The following is a 17,648-nucleotide window of genomic DNA, read 5'->3' as shown; positions in this document are numbered from 1 at the left end:
ATAAATTTTTTTCTCTTTTGACCTTCAAATTTTTTCTACTCCCCACATACAACATGTGGTACTCCATGTTAAAATTTAGTATATTTTTGGGTTTATTTGCTATATTTATTTAATTAATTGCATTTCAAGGAAATTTTTGGTATAAGTCAAATTTGAACTGCAAGTGATTCAAATTATAGAATAAAATGAGTAGAAAAATGATATTCATGTTATTTAACCAAATTTGAGACATGACCCATGAAATGAAAAGAAATTTTGAACATTTTGTTCAGGAAACACGACTACGAACGTGTGGCCGAATGATTTTTGAATTGTAAAAAAAGCAAGCGAAGTCTGAAAATCATGAGATTTGTCATGATGTGATGATATCATACCTGGAGGCTGTGAAAAAAAATTGAGAAGGTTTTGCACATTTCGTCACGTACGATGTTTACAAACCGAAGCATCTCAGAAGAAAAATAATAGCATTGAGAAGAATTCGATAAGAATTGAAGTTAGAGTGACGGTCGAGTTTTATTTTAACTACAAAACTTTTTGTATAGGCAATAGAGAACATATATTGTTTCATGTGAAATTTTTGTAATTTTTTGGAACCATTAGATAATTTTAATGTATTAAGTGTAATTATAGAATTTTAATTGATATAAATTGAAGATGAACTATAACCGCATAAAATAATGAAATAATATGAGTAGAAAAATCAAATATATATTGTTGAGTGAATTTGACCTAAAACCGCATAATATAATCAAATAATATGAGTAGAAACTGTTATGAAAAAGAAGGAAAAATGAAAAGAAATGAATTTTTTTTTGCCTAGTGCCGACACTCGGCAAAGAAAAAAAAATCCCGCACCCCGCCCCTAAAATCCCGCGACCGACCGCCCCTCCACTCCTCCACTCTTCCCCTTCTCCCGAGCGCCCGGCCCGCACCCCTCTCCTCCCGCACCCCTCCTCTCCCACACCCGCCCGCCGACGCCCCCCTCCCCAAGCCCCCGTCAGCCCCTCCCTCCCTCCTCCCTTACCGGCGACCCTCCCCCTCCTCTCCCCTCTTCCCTCTCTCTGCCCCGCCCCTCTCTCGCGCGGCGGCCCCTCTCCGACGGCGTCTCCGGCAGCCGCCTCGCCCCTCTCCCCGGATCCGGTCGGATCCGGCCGCCGCCTCGCCCCTCTCCCCGGATCCGGTCGGATCCGGCCGCCGCCTCGCCCCTCTCCCCGGATCCAGCCGGATCCGCCCGCCGTCCGCCCCTCCTCCCCAAATTCGGGGGGGGACTCCGCCCCTCCGCCCCGGATCCAGCTCCCCGACCGCCGACGGCCTTCAAGCAGCCATGCGGTGGCGAGCTGTGCTGCTGCGGCCCGCGACGAAGCAAGGAGTGAGACGAGCTTGCTTGTGCGGCGGTCGATGTCGAGGCCAGGGTGTGGTGGAGGTGGTGGAGGTGGTGGCCGGCGGTTGTGGTGGTGGTGGCCGGCGGGTGATGGTGGCGGTGGCGGGCATGGCGGTGGGGAGGCAAGGCACGACGGCCGGTGGGAGGCAAGGCACGGCGGCCGGTAGGAGGCACGGGTGCAAGGCACGGCGGCAGCATCGACGGCAGGAGGCAAGGCACGGCAGCAGCGTCGACGGCAGGTGGTCGGGGGCCGGTGTGGTGGCGGCGGGCATGGTGGCGGCAGCCAATGCGGCGGCGTGGTGGCGGCCATGACGGCAGGCAGCGGTGCCTGCTTTTTTTTTCGAAAATGCTTCGCTGCGTGTTGGTTTAGCACTCGGCAATTGCGTGTTACACTCGGTAAAGACTTCGCCGAGTGTTTTTGAGCTTTGCCGAGTGCCCCTGTCTCCCGTAGTGCACCGGTCAACGCGTGGACTTGTCGCAATGACCATTGACCCCAGACAGCTGGAATGATTTGTGCGCCGGTGAAAATTATTGGGTAGATTTGTGGGGCAGTTGTGTCACACTAGAGGCCATTAATGTGAGCAACCAGAGTGAAGATGATTGGTTGAACTAGTGCTTGCAGGCACACCGATGGGCTGCCCATGTAATCTACATATATATACCAGTGAGAGCTGAGGGGGAGGGATATCATGTAACAACGAAATAATTGACTTGCTGGAAGCAAGCCTTCCTCGTCCCTGAGAATCTGTTCTTCCTGTCCTTGTTCTTTGCTTCTCTGTTTCCCCAAATTCTATTCTCCAATTCCCTTCTCCACTACCCTGCTGTTAACACCGTCTCAAGACTGTTGTGCTGAAAAGCTATCGTGGAATAAAATCACAAGTTAACTTTGCGTCGTTCTTTATATTGAATGCAAAAATGCTGGAGTTGATGAGATTTGAGAGTGAAGAAGACAGTGATGATCCGATGTTTATTGCAAAGCAGCACAGGTTGCTTGAGGTGGGGAAAAGGGCTTCAAGTCGTGCTCGGTTTTGATTTACAACTGCTCGTAGATGTCACTTCGACAATCATACTCATATCAAGCATGTCCGTGATTTGTGTATATCCGATCCCTTTGAATGTACATGTTAAGCAAGGCTTGATATGTGTCATTGTGTTTTTTCTTCTGCCCGAACTTGATTCATTATGGAATGAGACCCTGATGTACCCAAAAACTGCATAGGAAAGAATTTCCTTGACTCAATGGTGATGGTCTTGCAAAGGCAATTCCAAATCTGAAATACAAGTGAAACTTGCGTACTTGGTATCTGGCATCTCATACTTTTTATTTCAATTTCCTGCTTGATGCAATCCCTTGAAACTGTTTCAGCAGTGTTGTATAATTTGTTCAAAGGTGATGTGATTATCATGCATTTTCTTTCCACGCAGTTTTAACCAATGGAAAGTCTCATGTGTCAGCTCTTATTAAGGGATTCACAAGGTTTGTTCTTAAACATACAGCATGCTCTCTGGACGTCAATGATGCAAGGTGTACATGTGAACCTGAAACTTATTCAGGCATTAAACATGTTGTGGCACATAAGCATCCCAAACGTACAGAGTTAGGGATAGAAAACTGACGAGTATCGTGCAAAAGAAGCTTTGTTTCTTGTAGCGACATCCATCAGACAGGAACCGTAGCTGCTGACTTGTGTCAAGGCATCGCCAGGTGTACTTCGACGAGTCAAGCGGCCCTCCAAAGCTGTTCTTGAGATGAATTTCCCTGTAAACATGCCCAGAAGACCAGGACTGAAGGAAGGTTAAAGATTCTGAATATTAGAAAGTACATTCGACTACGATTGAAGCGGATGTCATTGAGGATTGTCTACAAGGCCCAGCTTACTGCTGTAGTGCTGTGAGACCAGTGCAGCGACATCAGAACAATCCTGAAAGCAGCTTCTGACCCCCACTTATTAATGAATTCTCTAGATGATCTTCGTTTAGTGTTAATTCCTTAGCATCTTCGTATATATTGAACTCCAATAGCTCCACATAATGTTCTGCAAGCTATGGGTCACTGAAAAGAAGAGATTTTTTTTAGAAAATGGAGGCATCTCCAGCCTCTGCAAAAATGCACAGAGTCGTTCTCTTATTACAAAGTTTTCAGCTATCCAGCTAACTAAAGGGAAAAAGAAGAGATCACAAAAGTAACACATATATGGCTTTTTATGCCTGTCTATACCTCTCCTGAGAAGGTTATGCATTGTTAGAATTGCATTTCAATTTGTTCTTCAGAAGAATTTTCAGTTTCACTCCGTGCAAACATGTACAATCTCAATTTCGTGCCTGATTGTAGTTGTTTGTACGATATCTGACAGTAAAAGCTCCTGACTGAGTTTTATGCTGATCATCAAAATTATGTAAGGTTCGAATTTATTTACTTGAAAGCTCCTGTAAAATTTTGTGGGATTCATGCGTTTGAATAGGCCCACACATTTCATTAAAAAAGCTCACACATATTTGCTCGGAAAAAGTGTATTTTTCATCTCTCAAATATTACAAAAGTGTGACATTCATCCCTTATGTTTAATTTGGTGCAAATCATCCCCTTAACTAACTAAACCGGTGCATTTGTCATCCCACCTAGTTTAATAATGGATTAGTGCCATCTAATGGTGGTTTAGGCCACATAATCATCAGACTAATCACTATTTAGTGATGTAATATGTTGAGACCAAGATATAAAGTCCAAAAAAAACTTCAGTAAATCCTCTCAATTGACTACCCCATAAAAATTTTCGAAAAAAATAACGAAATCGATTCATACCGAAGTATTATAGCGATTGACTCAACATTAAATGTGGTTAAATGATGATTAGTAAGATTATTACATAGCTTAAATCGATGTTATATGACACTAAACTATCATTAAACTAAGATGAGGATGATAAGTGCACCGATAATTAGTTAAGGGGTTAACTTGCACCAAATGAAACATGAAGAATGAATATCACACTTTTGCAATACTTGAGGGATGAAAAATACACTTTTTCTGTTTGCTCAAGGGCTGTGATTCATGGCAGTACAGTTCTGCAACTATATTTCTTGGTTGTGAGTTGATGCACCAATGATTTGGTAGGTCCGTACGTAGGTGATCCTTTTACTCTCTGAATTATGTGCTCTATTTTTAATGCTAGCAACATGGTGTATGGGTTTTTTCATTAACATGCTTTGGTTTTTTAGAAAACCAGGTAATTACTTACTAGTAAATATGTCCGTGCATTGCACGGGAGGAAGCCCCAATCCACATGAAGCAAAGCTTGGGTGATAATTTGATATTTTTTCTTTCTGAATTATTGGTTTTTCTTCCTGAATTATTGAATATAACTTTTTTCTTCCTTCATTTTTTATCTTTGTCGTTTGTTTCTTTTTTTTAACAAACCACACGAGATAGTGCTTCTTTTTTTTAACGAACCGCATGAGACAGTGCGAGTTTCTATTGACATAGTAGAAAAATACAAGACTACGGCACTGAGAGGCCATAGGCAGGAAAATGAAAAAGAAAAGAAAGAAACAACCTACACTCGTCCGGTTGGATTGGGACATCAACGCGGGTAACACACAACTCAACCGCCAAAGCCAACCGGTTGGATTGAGACCTCAACGCGGCCACACAACTCCACTCAACAACAACAGCCGTACTGAAAGCCTTATCGCAGCGCCCACCAACAAACCCACTCTCCTATAGTCGCCAAGACCTCCCTGCGTGATTTTGCGTTGACAGGATCCAAGTTTGTTTCTTTTATAACGTTGGTTTTTATTTGATGTAGGTCCCACAGGCTTAAAAAATTGATTAGCATGCCATTCTTATCCCAAAGCCCAAGCATTGTGCCTGTTTTCTTGATCTCGCCGGTCTGGAAACCACCGCGTAGTTCCCTTGTGCTAATCAGGCGAGATCAAGAACTAATCACAGTTCCCTCGTGTTTTGTTTTATAACGTTGAGTTTTTTATGTTGTCACACGCTTCCTCGTCGAGCCCCTGCACTGCACCCCCATTGTCTCCCCGCTTTGTCGCTGCTTCCTCATTGGCCTCCTGCATTGCATCCCCACCACCGCTAACTTGCTCTCCCGCTACTGTGTTGTCGATTGTTTGCCGCGCGATTCCCTATCACTGGATAGATTTGCGGTCATCTGCTACATCCGGCCTTCGCCACCTGGCCAGTAGGAGTTGTGTGGTGGTGCTGTAGCTATGAACGATTGACGTCTAGATACTGATGTCAAATTTCGTTGTTGCTGGTTAGTGGTATTCCTTTGTCCTCTATTTTGTTCTTGGGTGTATTGCTTGGTCGGCAGCCGGTGCCGGGCATGGATGCCGTCAGGCGGTGGCGCGGGCGGCCAGTGGATGGTGAGGGGGTCGGCGGCGGCGGACGGCGAGGCCAGCGAGGCACGGGCGAATGGCGGACGGTGCGTGACAATGGATTGATTCGTGGGAATCAGGGAGGGGGTGGACGCATCGCGGCCGCAGAAACACGCAAGCGAGAACCAAAGGGACCTTTTTGCAAATCGTCTAGAACTACATCCGTTTAACTCCAAGGACTGCATGTTGATTACAAACAAGTTGAGGGACTTTTTTCAAGTTGAAGTGGCTTTTTTCTCTTTTTCTCTCCACCTTGCTTCCATCCTCCAGAGCCTTCCATCCACATTCCTCTTCCTTCCTCCCCCTGGCCTGAAGGAAATTCCCCAATCCCTACCTCCCTTCCCCACCCACCCCAAGCAACTAAACCAATACCCCTAGATCAAGACCATGGAGTGCGGAGGAGCTACAGTTCCTGGGGCGGTGAGCATCTACGCCACCTCCGCATCGATCCTCCGCGGCCCGCACTAGCCCCTCTTCGCCTGTGTCGCCGCCGCCTTCACCCTTCCGCTCTCCGCCCTCTTCCTCCTCCACATCGCCATCTCCCACACCCTCTTCACCCACATCAACACCAACGACACCGCGACTCCTCCACCCTGGTCACCGACGCCTAGCGCTGCCTCCTCTCCCACCTCGCATCCGACTGGCTCGCCCTCCTCTACTTCAAGGCCGCCTACCTCCTCGCCCTCCTCCTCCTCTCCCTCCTTGCCACCGCCGCTGCCGTCTTCTCCATCACCTCCGTCTACTCCGCCAAGCACAACACGCTCACCTTCCAGCGGGTGCTCTCCGTCGTGCCTCGGGTATGGAGGAGGCTCACGGCGACGTTCCTCGCGACCTTCGCACTCCTCTTCGCGTACCACGCGGTGTTCATTGTCGTCTTCCTTGGGCTCCTCGTCATCGCGAATAATGGGTCGGGGCTCGTGGGGCTGCTCGCGTTCCTCCTCATCGTCGCCTACCTCGTGAAACTTGTCTACATCAGTGTCGTTGGCACCTCACCAGCGTCATCTCCGTGCTCGAGGACTACAAGGGTCTCGCCGCCATGCGCAAGAGCAGGGACCTCATCATGGGTACCTCATTACGAAAAAGCTGAGGGACTTTTTTGCAAATCATCAACAAACTACGGCAGCTTAACTCCTAGGACTGCGGGTTGATTACGAAAAAGTTGAGGGACTTTTTTACAAAACAACCACGACGGTGGGAAGAAACAACCTCACTTTAATATTAGGTATAGATGTAAGGTTACAACACATTCCTTACAATGACATCCTTGAAAGAAACAAAAAATACATCGAAGTCCATGCAAAGGAACTCCTAGTCGCATGATAGGAAATGCATCCGAAGTATACAGTGCTGGTGGTAGGAGCAGCCACCCAGCATAGCACCACCACTGATAGGGGAGCATGATCTTGAAGCCGATACCATTCTCGACAAAGAACCTTTGTATGATTTCACATCAAAGTTGGTACATCAAAATCATCGACATACACGTGAACCGCTACACGCCGTATCATCATCGAGGCACATGGGTAGCATCGCCGGCGACCCTAATTCTATGGATGACAAAGAAACCAAACCCGATTTCTCAACGATAGGAAATGCATCCGAAGTAGAGGAAGAACCACCGCCGCCGGAGATCGCCTGGAGGGAAGATAACGCGATGGACATCGTAGCCATCGGATGAAGCCAAACCCCCTGCCTCATCTCCATCATTGGAAACAAGACAGAGAAAGCAAAAGAATCAAAGCTCTGCCTTGGGTAACTGAAACCCTAACACACAAGATACTAAGACAATAGTAGAGCACATGTACATAGGCCGTCGAAATCGCGGCTCCTCCCATCCTCCAGCGCTAGAGAAGCGAAGCCGCCGGAGGAGAGGGGAATCCGACGAGATCAACGCCGGGAAGGGAATTGCCCTCGGTTCACTCTCGGCAAATTTAACATGGGAAAAGACGAGTTCGAGAAGAGTCACACTAAGACCAGTCTTAATGGGAGTTTCATAGGAGTTTTATGAGCATTACGGGTCTGTTTGTTTGAGTGCAGCTTTTGAGCTTTCAAAAGAGCTGCTGCTAGCTTTTTGCTTCTCAAAAATCCAATACTATCTTTTAGAAGATGTGTTTAGCTTTCTGATCACAAAAAGTTACGAAAAGCTCATAAAACTGAGCTTTCCAGCTTTCCATATATACTCAACTTTTCTGAGCTTCCAACTTTTAGAAAGCTACACGAGAAGATTGCTGTTTGTTTGAGCTTCTGACTTTTCATGCTGAGAAGCTGCCCAGAAGCTCAAATAAATAGGGACTAAATTTATTACCACATCAGCAAAATTGTTGTACTTATGAGGGGGAGTTTCATCAGAAAAGAGAGGAGTTTCATCCCCATAACACTCAACTGGCACAATAACCAAGTTCTCAGTCTTGGTAATTATGCAATGAAACTGTCAACTAACACTGGCCTAACATGTTTTGTTAGGTAGTCTCTCACGCGGATGGCCTAGCCGAAGCCCTAGAGCAACATGTATGCTAGCAACAAGCTGGCCCAGCCCAATAGGATCTTGTTCGTGCATAGGACCCGAGGAGGGAGGATATGGCTTGACGAGAAAATGTCGTAAAGCTGCCGCTGCCCCAACCCAGCTCTCACGCCTACATCCGCAATTCATCTTCCTGTTGACACTAGTAGTTAACCAGAGTCAACCGATTGTGGATAAGGTTCTGACAGCCCATAGAGGAGAAAGTAAGAGCCCGAAGTTAACGCCGCGTTGACCAAGGCTGGCCATTGTTAACCACGATTTCAGAAGCCGGTGGAAGATCAAGCGGGCCCATTCCAAAGCAAAATCGACTCCACCAAATAAGGGAAAGCATAGAGATTTATCTTTAGTAATTTTTAGAAATAGCTGTAATAGTTCACGTCATATTCGACTAAGATTTTAGCTTGCTCTAGGGTATAAATATAAACTCATGAGCCTTGTAATCAATAATCATCAATCAAATAATACAAACTTTTGACGCCACGCCGCCAAAACCCTAAGAGCAGGAGTAGAGTAGATTTGATGAGTTCCTTCCGGCGTGCACGACTGCATCGGTTTCGATCTCAGGCGAGCTTGTAAGTACCGTCACCCGATCATTACGACCTCTATCAGAACTTTCTAAGTTAAGTCTTATATTCTGATATTCGGTTGTGTGGCTAGTTATCGAGTTATCTTAGATTGCAAGTAGAACTTTCTAGGTTTTATCCAATATTCTGCTTATCTTCAACGGTTTCTCACAGTTATCGAGTTGTTTAGTTTTATTAAGTTGTATCGTATTGATCTCTTAGTTCTAGCAAGCGCTCGCAGTTATCGAACGGCTTAGATCTAGTTAGGTTGTCTTCATTGGCTCCCTTGCCCTGTTTAAACGTTCACAGTTATCAGATCATATTGGCTGGTAGATCTTGCATGCTTTTACTAGTTTATATATGCTAGGTCCGATAGATCTTTACCCCTACCCATCGTATTGCTAACCGTTGGACCTTTGACGTCAGCATGTTAGTGTAAAGAGCTGATGCTTCGGTCAGGTCTTATCAATTTCTCTCAGAAGCATGGTGAAGTCATTGAGCCAATAAGGACGCATACGAGGTCTTGCTGCGGCAAGCTTGTCTAGTTAAGTTAATGTCCTCTCACCATGTTACCTTGTCTAATTTCAATTACATGGTCATGACATTAATTAGGATTCCATTAGCTTAATTAGCTCATAAGCGGTAGGCAAGAGGTCCTTGTTTGCTATGTTCTAATCTCTTAGGTTAATAGATTGATGTCAATGACCTCTCATTCATGTTACCTTGCCTAAGTTCAGTTACACTTATCAAGACATTGACTAGATCTGTTAGTCTATTTGGTGTGTGCATGGTTAGCAAGGGCTCCTTTTATGGCTGTTGTTTTACAATACTTTATTTTAGCCCGTCGGCTCATATAGCCGATGCTACATGCCATTAATACTTTATTTATTTACACTGCATAATTACATTGAATATCTATCTGTTGTGGTGTTTATTCAAAAACGCCTACCCATAAGTTCAAAAGGCTTCGCCGCCGATCGGATCAAAAATTTAATGTTTACCTTATCAATTTTCAGATCAAATTAACTGGCACGTGTTGCACCACTCGCGAGTCAATTTGAAGCTGTAGAGTCAAGCAAATCTGCACTGGAGTTTGAGTTCCAGATTTTGCGTTAACACTTTCCCCTAGTTCCAAATTTTGCGTTAACACTTTCCCGCGGCCCCGGTCATGGAGACGGAGGCGCTGGCTCCCCCATCCTAGATGAGGAGAATGGAGGCACCTGAGAGGCAAGACTCGGAGGAAAAGTCGAGCCAGTCGCCACGGGAGCTGCAGCCGCCTCCGGCGACGGCGGCGGATGCGCCCCATTCCGAGCCTACACCCCGCGCCCAGGAACCACAGCCTGTCTCCACAGGAGAAGAAGGGGACGACGTCGACCGCATCAGCAGCGTCCCCGACGCCGTCCTCGGTGAGATCATCTCCCTCCTACCCACCAGGGACGCCGCCCGCACCCAATCCCTCGCCTCCCGATGGCGCCACCTCTGGCTCTCCGCCCCGCTCAACCTCGACCACACCAGCCTTCCCGCCGATGAGCAAGTCCAAGTCGATCCTCGCTGCTCACCCCGGCCCCGCCCGCCGCTTCTCCGTGCCTCCGTCCCACCTCCACGACCTCGCAGCAACGGTCGAAGCTTGGCTCCAATCCTCGACTCTCGACAAACTCCGCGAGCTCGAGTTCGTTCATGGAGCAATACCTTGTTACTATCGACAGTTGCCGGCCTCCATCTTCCGATTCTCGGCCACCCTACGTGTGGCCACCTTCTGCAGATTCGATCTGGTGGACATGGCCGAAACGCTTCACTTTCCCCAGCTCAGGCAGCTTGGACTTTGAATTTCTCAAAATCTCGGACTGTACAATGAACAGTATCATTGCCGGCTGCCCTGTCCTTGAGTGCTTGCTGATCAACGCATGCACTGGCTTCAGTCCCATTAGGATCAACTCCCCAAGCCCTAGAAGCATTGCCATGAGTTGTATGGAACTAATCATTGAGGATGCACCTTCGCTTCAAAGGTTAGTCCATCTAAAACCATGTAGTGCCCTGCGTGTATCAGTAATTTCAGCACCCAAACTGGAGACTTTGGGCTGCCTGTGCGATCATGGTTTCGAGTCTAATCTGTTATTCGGCACCACGGTAATTCAGGTAGCTCCTTGTCTTCAAGAGGCATCTTACTGCATTTCTGGAAGTTTGGCACTACCTGAATTTATAGAGACAACCCTAATTTTGTGTTCTGTTTGCTAAAGAATTTGCATTCAGATTGCTTTACGACAGTGGCGTCAAGTGTCAAGATTTTAGCGATCTGTATATTTAATCTTAGCTTGGATATGGTAATCGACTTAATGAGATGCTTTCCCTGCTTAGAGAAGTTGTACATACAGGTAATAGCGCTTAATTGTTAGTTCATTCTGTTCAGCTGCTCTGTTTTGCACTTGTTTCATCAGAAAATGATCTGGAAGTTTTTTTTTGTCTTCTTACAGTCATGTTTGGCAAAGGACAAAAACTTGTGGCGTGGTAAGCATCGCAATCTTAGAAGATGCCTTGACATCCGCCTGAAGACAATTGTGCTAAAAAATTACCAAGGCATGATGTCACAAGTTAACTTTGCGACGTTCTTTGTATTGAATGCCAAAATGCTGGAGTTCATGAGATTTGAGGTTGGAGCCGACAACGACAACGAAGTGTTTATTGCAGAGCAGCATAGAAAGCTTCAGCTAGAGAAAAAGGCATCTAGATATGCTCAGTTTTATTTTACAAACAGTGGGGGGTGTCATGGTCTTGGACTTTCTCATGTCAAGCCTGTTACTGACCTGTCTATAACGGATCCCTTTGAATGTAGATGCTGAAACAGGGTTTGGTGTTTCTTGCCTATTTCATTTTTTATTCTGTCCAAACTTGATTTGTTACCTTCTTCTATCATGAAATGAGCTGGGCTATGCCCTGAATCTCCTTTTCAGTATATAGTTATAGCCTTGACGCACGAAGTTCAAAAAATTTGCAATGACCTTGCGAGGACCATTGCTGTTCTGGAATCTGAATGAGATGTGAAACTAGCCAAATTGGTAGCATTTGGCATCTCCTTACTGGTTGATTATCTTTCAGTAAAACGATAAAACGATGCTAAACATCATTGCCATATTGTCACATGTTTGATGTGATATGGTAAGTGACATTTTCGTTCCCTAAATCAGAAGGCCATGACACTCGGAAAGCAGATACGCATTGTGTTACTCCCACTCCAGAAAGCATGTTAAATCAGATTTCTGAACGTGCCACTTACAAAAGGTGTTCGTTGGCCATTGAGTTTTTCTTTTACTACAAAATCCTAGAAGGATTGCCATCGTCATGCAGAATGTTTCCTATAGAAACAGAATAATGGATGTCGCCACAGCCACAGCCATGTTCAGTTCCAACATGCTTCTATAGGAACAGAATGAATGTTTCCTAGAATGTAATCAACATGCTCCAGAAAAAAGCTTATGCTGAGGACGGAACCCCAGAAAGAAAGGAGGCCCGGGTACTAAATCTTTTGGCAACCCAGGGGACTTGCCAACCTTTTTCTTTCTTTGTTTTTGCAAAAGGGCAGTGCAAAACACATCCCATCATTATCGAGTCCCGTGACCATCTGTTCCATGCAAAATGCAATTCTGATGTTTGAAAAAAATTCAACAAAAAAGCCGTAATAGTAGGAACCTTAAGTGATTGATTTGATCTGTATGCCAAAACTAACTACATGTGGTCAATAAATGAGGGTATGTGAGTTTTTTCATGCTATCACTAATATGTAAAAAAATTAGGATTGCTCTATTCATGGGACGGAGGGAATATAATTGTAGGTTGTGCAGGAGTATAAGGATTATTCTAGTAGCATTTAAATTGTACATGTAGAAAATCTTAAGCTTTCAAAACGATGCAAAACAAGCTTAACTCAGCCATGTTTCAGGAGCAAACCTGCCAAGGAAACACATTGTGGGCTCCTGTTCAATTGGATACACTTGTGCACTCTCACAAGCCATAGACTGGAGTGTGAACAAGAGCGCATAGAATCCCATGAGCCTTCTAAGTCTGATGAAATATTTGCTGTGGGCAAGCGAGAGTTGATGCTGCATGGAGCTACCGCGGATCATCCTGATGTGTCCCATCCTCAGCATAAGCTTTTAATTTGTCTGGAGTTCCAAGAACTTTCACCCCAGGATGAAAAATCATGTTCTGACCTTCACCGGTTGGATCATGGCAATGTCCGTTTTTTTTTTCTAACAATGGCAGCATCTGTTGCTTTCTTTGTTAGGTTTTGCCTTTTGAATGGCACTTTTTGCAATCCAAGTGCTTGTCATCGGTGGTGGATGATGCTGAAGACTCTGTTGTGTGTTGTGTGGTTTTGCTCACCGCACCCGTCTTTCTTTTTTCTAGATTTTGAAATAATTACACGCTATACAATATACTCCTACCATTTTTTTTAAGGCGCACACACATATCAAGATTTAAATTTTACAATCTTTGATTAATTATTTTTTTATTTTTATAATGTAAACTTGTCGGATTCGTAATTAAATATACTCTACAATGATCATTAATTTATAACCATAAACAATATAATATAAGATAAATGAATGGGTAAAGTATAATTTGAAAAACTGTGCCAAGTCATACCACGCCTTATAGATATAAACATAGAAAGTATGTCTTAACAGAGCTAAGAAGTATTAGTATGATTCAATGTAACTTTGATTAATAAAACTAGCTTATCAAAAAAGTTTAGCTTCGTATGTGCGATTAAGGGGTCGTTTGGGAGGGCTTCTTTTAAAACGATTTAAACCCGGTGAAGCTAACGATAAAAGTTTCACTTGCTTACAAGATAGTTTTGCCTTGTTTTATGCAAAATAGGTGAAGCCAAAGTTGAAATAAACCTTTCCAAATGAGGCCTAGTAGTTGACATGGGTGGCAGATTATGTTAAATACAACAAGCCAGTAGGTAGCAAATGTATGTTTGTGCAATTGCTTCCATTGGGAAGGACCAAGAGCTAAGCACAATTTTGGAAGAATGAGCACGGCTACCGAGAAGTGTGGGATAGATCAACTAGGATCTATGCCACATATAGTGTTTACACTACTACCCTTACGCGGACTCTAGTCTATGTAAATACACCAAACCTGTTACATCAAACAACAAATTGCATCATAACCGTATATAAATAATTAAAGAGTATATAAATTATCTACTTCTAAAGACAGACAAGGGACTCATTTTTTCGTGTACACCTCCTCACTAGTCCTTTCAAGTGCAAGCTAGTTTGCTCCATCGCACATAAAAGTTTCAAATGCATCAAATATTCAAAATTTGACTGGATAGTACTAAACGGATATACGGTCGGATTCGATTCGCGTTTGGGGCAGTTTTGAGTTTTCACCACAGGTCCTATGCGCCCTAGGCCCCTTATCTCAACTTCCTGGGGAAATAATGAGAAGAGAGGGGGAAAAAAAAACACCTCCGATGAACACATCTGAAACTCTGGACTGAATCCTTCTTCCCTGCTGAAGCACGCCACCTCAACTTCCTCTCGGTCGCAGCGTCGACCTCTCCCAAGTCCCAACCCCCCTCTTCGACTGCTGGAAGCGCGGATTTATCCGGCCTCGGATCGACTGTCCCTCCTGTTGGTGCGGGAGACCTAGCTTGCTTGGATCGACTTCTTCCGCCCCGATCAGCAGCCGTGAGCGGAGATGAACTGCGAAACCTGTCAGCTGAAGGAGCTGGTCCGATTTCGATCCCATCCCCTCCCTCAGTTTCGCTCCGGTTGTTTCGATTCCTTTGTCGTCGCTGATTTTGACGATTTTCTTTTTCTTCTTTACTGGTTATTGGGCCGCAGGAGCTGGAGCCAACGGAGATCAGGGATGTGTTGCGATGTGAGTCCCTTCCCATCTCTGCTTCTTCGTTACTAAGGGTTCCTTTATTTGTTTCAACAGAACAGATGACATTCTAGTAACATGACACCGAGCCCTAATGTACTGGATTCATTCACATGTTCACTAATTTCAAAGTTAGGGAATCATGATGAAAACTAGTGGGAGTACTAGGCTGCGATCACCTAGGTTGCTCCCCTGGGGAAAAATAAATGCTGTATGGACATATAGCCAGTGAAACTGAACAAAAATTCTGTGGTTGTATATTATGACACTTAAAAAATAAATGCAGTAAGGATTTTTACTTTTTCTTTAGATCATATTCTGACAGTATTGTTGTATATTATTCAAAAGTTTGTTGTGCTTATATAGGTTCGAGAGTCCTAGGTGTCCTGACTCCTGAGTTCTTCACCTTTTCTATGTGTTTGGGCTCCTGCTCTACGGACTAAGTTTTCATATTTGGGCCTCGTTATGAGGTCTGTAGAGTTCTGCAATGCATCATCACTTGGACTAGTTCTTGACATTTCTCAGGAGATGCCTCTCTTTTTCTTCAGGTCCTGCTGTTAGTAATAAGAAATTGGAGTATTTCTGTGTCCTATATACTACATAGCACCTGCTAATGGATATGCTGAATATGAATATGCTGCAGGCATTTTGCATACCATATTCTTCCATAGAACTCTCAGCCTCGTTCGCCCCAAAGATGTTGACTGTGATTTCCTTGAGATTACTTATGTGAGTATTTCCCTCCATTAAAATCTGGGTTTATTTCATTTGCTGAAGGCATGTGATGATGTCTGCAAGTTATATTCATATGTTACTACTTCCATTCGAAATTATAAATGCTTTTGCTTCACAAAGTCTCTGAGATGCACTTTCACTACTACTTATTTCACAATATATGAGTGTAAGCCAGATTTTTTTTCCTGGGGACAATGGTATCTATATTCTTCAAAGACATAAATTTTCTGAAGATTTAATAGTTAAGCCTTGAGCATTCAATAAGTTACAGGATTATGTGACATGGAATTATTTCAGAACATGTATGGAACCTAAATCTGTAACTAGAGTGTTTACTGGCATTTCACATATTCTATGATTGGGAAGCAAAGTACAAAGAATGCATACCTTCTCCTGTTTCCTAGTATTCTTATGGCCAATTTAATCGGTCGTGTTATCATTATGCTTCAGTTAGCTGTAGACCCTGAACCATGGTTCAGTATTACTGCTAGAGTGCTAGTAACGCTGAGATCTACATTTTGGTAAGATGGAATCACTGAATCAAAATAGGAGCTAACTATGTGAAATTAAGTTTAGGTATGATACCATACTCGGAATCAACAGAGACAAGTTATCAACTGCTTCATAGGTACTGCAGACAGAAAGTAGATGTTCTGCACGTTAGAGATCTAGAACTTTTAAATTTAGGTTTCACTGTATAACATTTTAACAAGTGTTTGAGTAAGTGTCCTTTTTCTGTATCAATTTCCAACTTAATCATGTTGCCAGATTCTAGATGTTTCATCCAAATATGATCACTTTGCATATTTTCTGCTTGTAGTCTAGTAACTTTTTAAATTATGATTGCAAATTTGTTTGCATTTTTCTTTGCTGCTGCTTACTTTCATGTTTCGGTCTTTAGGTACAATGTGGTCTACCAGAGCTAGAAAAGGAAGTAGATGAAAAGATAGACCAGTTTATTACTTGGGTGGAGAAGCACCCAAATCGCAGAAGCCAGGTCTGAAAGACTCCACTAGTCATTTTGATATTGTTATGCACTTTAATTTCGTTGCTTCTGAACTATATTTCCTTTGTTCTGATTAAAATTTGTGTTTGAACTGAACATCAGGTTTGCCTGTCCTTTTTTGACGAGAAGAGCAAAAACCCAGGTTGGTTTGTCAACAAAACAGAGCGCATTTATTGGGAACAATGGTTCATCAATTTGCATGTCATGAGCTCAAAAAGATACAGCAAATCAAACAGCTCCAAACGGCTTACAAACATTGGAGGTAATTTGGTTAACTAAACTTTCACGCCGTTCATGAAGCTATCCTAGTCATATGGAATGTAATACTAATATTTTCTGCAATATGCTCCTAGGGAATGACTTGGAAGAGACCAGCTCAAGGCGTGCTGCATTGGAGTCGTCGCTTAACGAAGTGCTATTCCAGATCATAAACTTCGCCAACGAGAAAAAGGACCACATTCCTGCCATCCCTGACAGAATTTTCAATCACGAGATCATGATCCCAAGGTGAGTGCTATATTTGATATTGATCGGCCTGTGACAAGGCCTATCCTTTAGTTGGCCCAAACAAGTTTTCGTTGAGATTCTCTACATATATCTGGATCTCCAGGTGACCCTTTTCCTTGGACGTGTTGACAGCTCCTCGGATTCTGTATTTGGATGGAACACCGACGTCATTCGCAGAGTGCTGAATAGTGGACACCCGTGCTCACTTTAGCTGAAGATGGCTGGTGCCAACCGTCCTGTGTGAAGGTGCATTTCTAACCATCATGGTCACTGTGTAATATGCTTAGAAAGAACTAGTGTACATGATCCCTGTGTGTTGCCAGAGTATGTTCCTTGTAAATATTTGTGAATGAATGTTTTCATTCCGTACAATGTTGCCTGTTCCACAGCCAGATGCTTAATCTACTGAGTATCAAGTTCACTATGGTCTGAATTGTTCTAACTAAAGTTCTGGCCAGATCTATTGTTTTCATAGTCACTCCGAAATGTGAATGGTACATATATACTGATGCTGATGGAGTAGGTCGGGTTTGGGTTCAGTTTGGTATGCCAAATTTTTGCGAAGAAAATACTAGCAATAAGCCCGGACCAACATTTTATATCTGTATCCTACTATCCTTAGACTTCAACCAACACAGAGGAATATGC

The 17,648-nt window shown here is 44.0% G+C and overlaps 1 protein-coding gene and 1 pseudogene across 2 annotated transcripts; both read left to right on the top strand.

Annotated features, from left to right (window-relative positions):
- The first annotated feature begins 6,160 nt into the window (after window positions 1–6,160).
- Window positions 6,161–6,860, top strand: LOC101755011 (annotated as a pseudogene).
- A 7,430-nt stretch (window positions 6,861–14,290) lies between these two features.
- On the top strand, window positions 14,291–17,447 carry LOC101776746 (autophagy-related protein 101). Of its 2 annotated transcripts, none has more exons than XM_004965105.2 (7): window positions 14,291–14,599; window positions 14,713–14,749; window positions 15,396–15,481; window positions 16,389–16,484; window positions 16,596–16,755; window positions 16,847–17,000; window positions 17,104–17,447. In XM_004965105.2, exons 1-7 carry the CDS (start codon window positions 14,567–14,569, stop codon window positions 17,105–17,107), a joined length of 570 nt encoding a protein of 189 aa, XP_004965162.1. In that variant the 5' UTR covers window positions 14,291–14,566; the 3' UTR covers window positions 17,108–17,447. The 2 variants fall into 2 exon arrangements, with proteins under 2 accessions (XP_004965162.1, XP_004965161.1); XM_004965104.2 differs by having other exon boundaries at window positions 14,292–14,599; window positions 17,133–17,447.
- Window positions 17,448–17,648: the final 201 nt, after the last annotated feature.

Source organism: Setaria italica, chromosome IV (genome assembly GCF_000263155.2).
Source record: "Setaria italica strain Yugu1 chromosome IV, Setaria_italica_v2.0, whole genome shotgun sequence".
NCBI lineage: Eukaryota > Viridiplantae > Streptophyta > Magnoliopsida > Poales > Poaceae > Setaria > Setaria italica.
Note: the sequence above shows the minus strand (reverse complement) of the source record. Positions and strands in the feature narration are given on the sequence as shown.

Coding starts and splice junctions, on each gene's coding strand:
- LOC101776746 (XM_004965104.2), top strand. CDS start 14,567: ATGAACTGCGAAACCTGTCAGCTGAAGGAGCTG. Junction 14,600..14,712: donor CCTGTCAGCTGAAGGAGCTG/GTCCGATTTCGA, acceptor ATTGGGCCGCAG/GAGCTGGAGCCAACGGAGAT. Junction 17,001..17,132: donor CACGAGATCATGATCCCAAG/GTGAGTGCTATA, acceptor ACGTGTTGACAG/CTCCTCGGATTCTGTATTTG.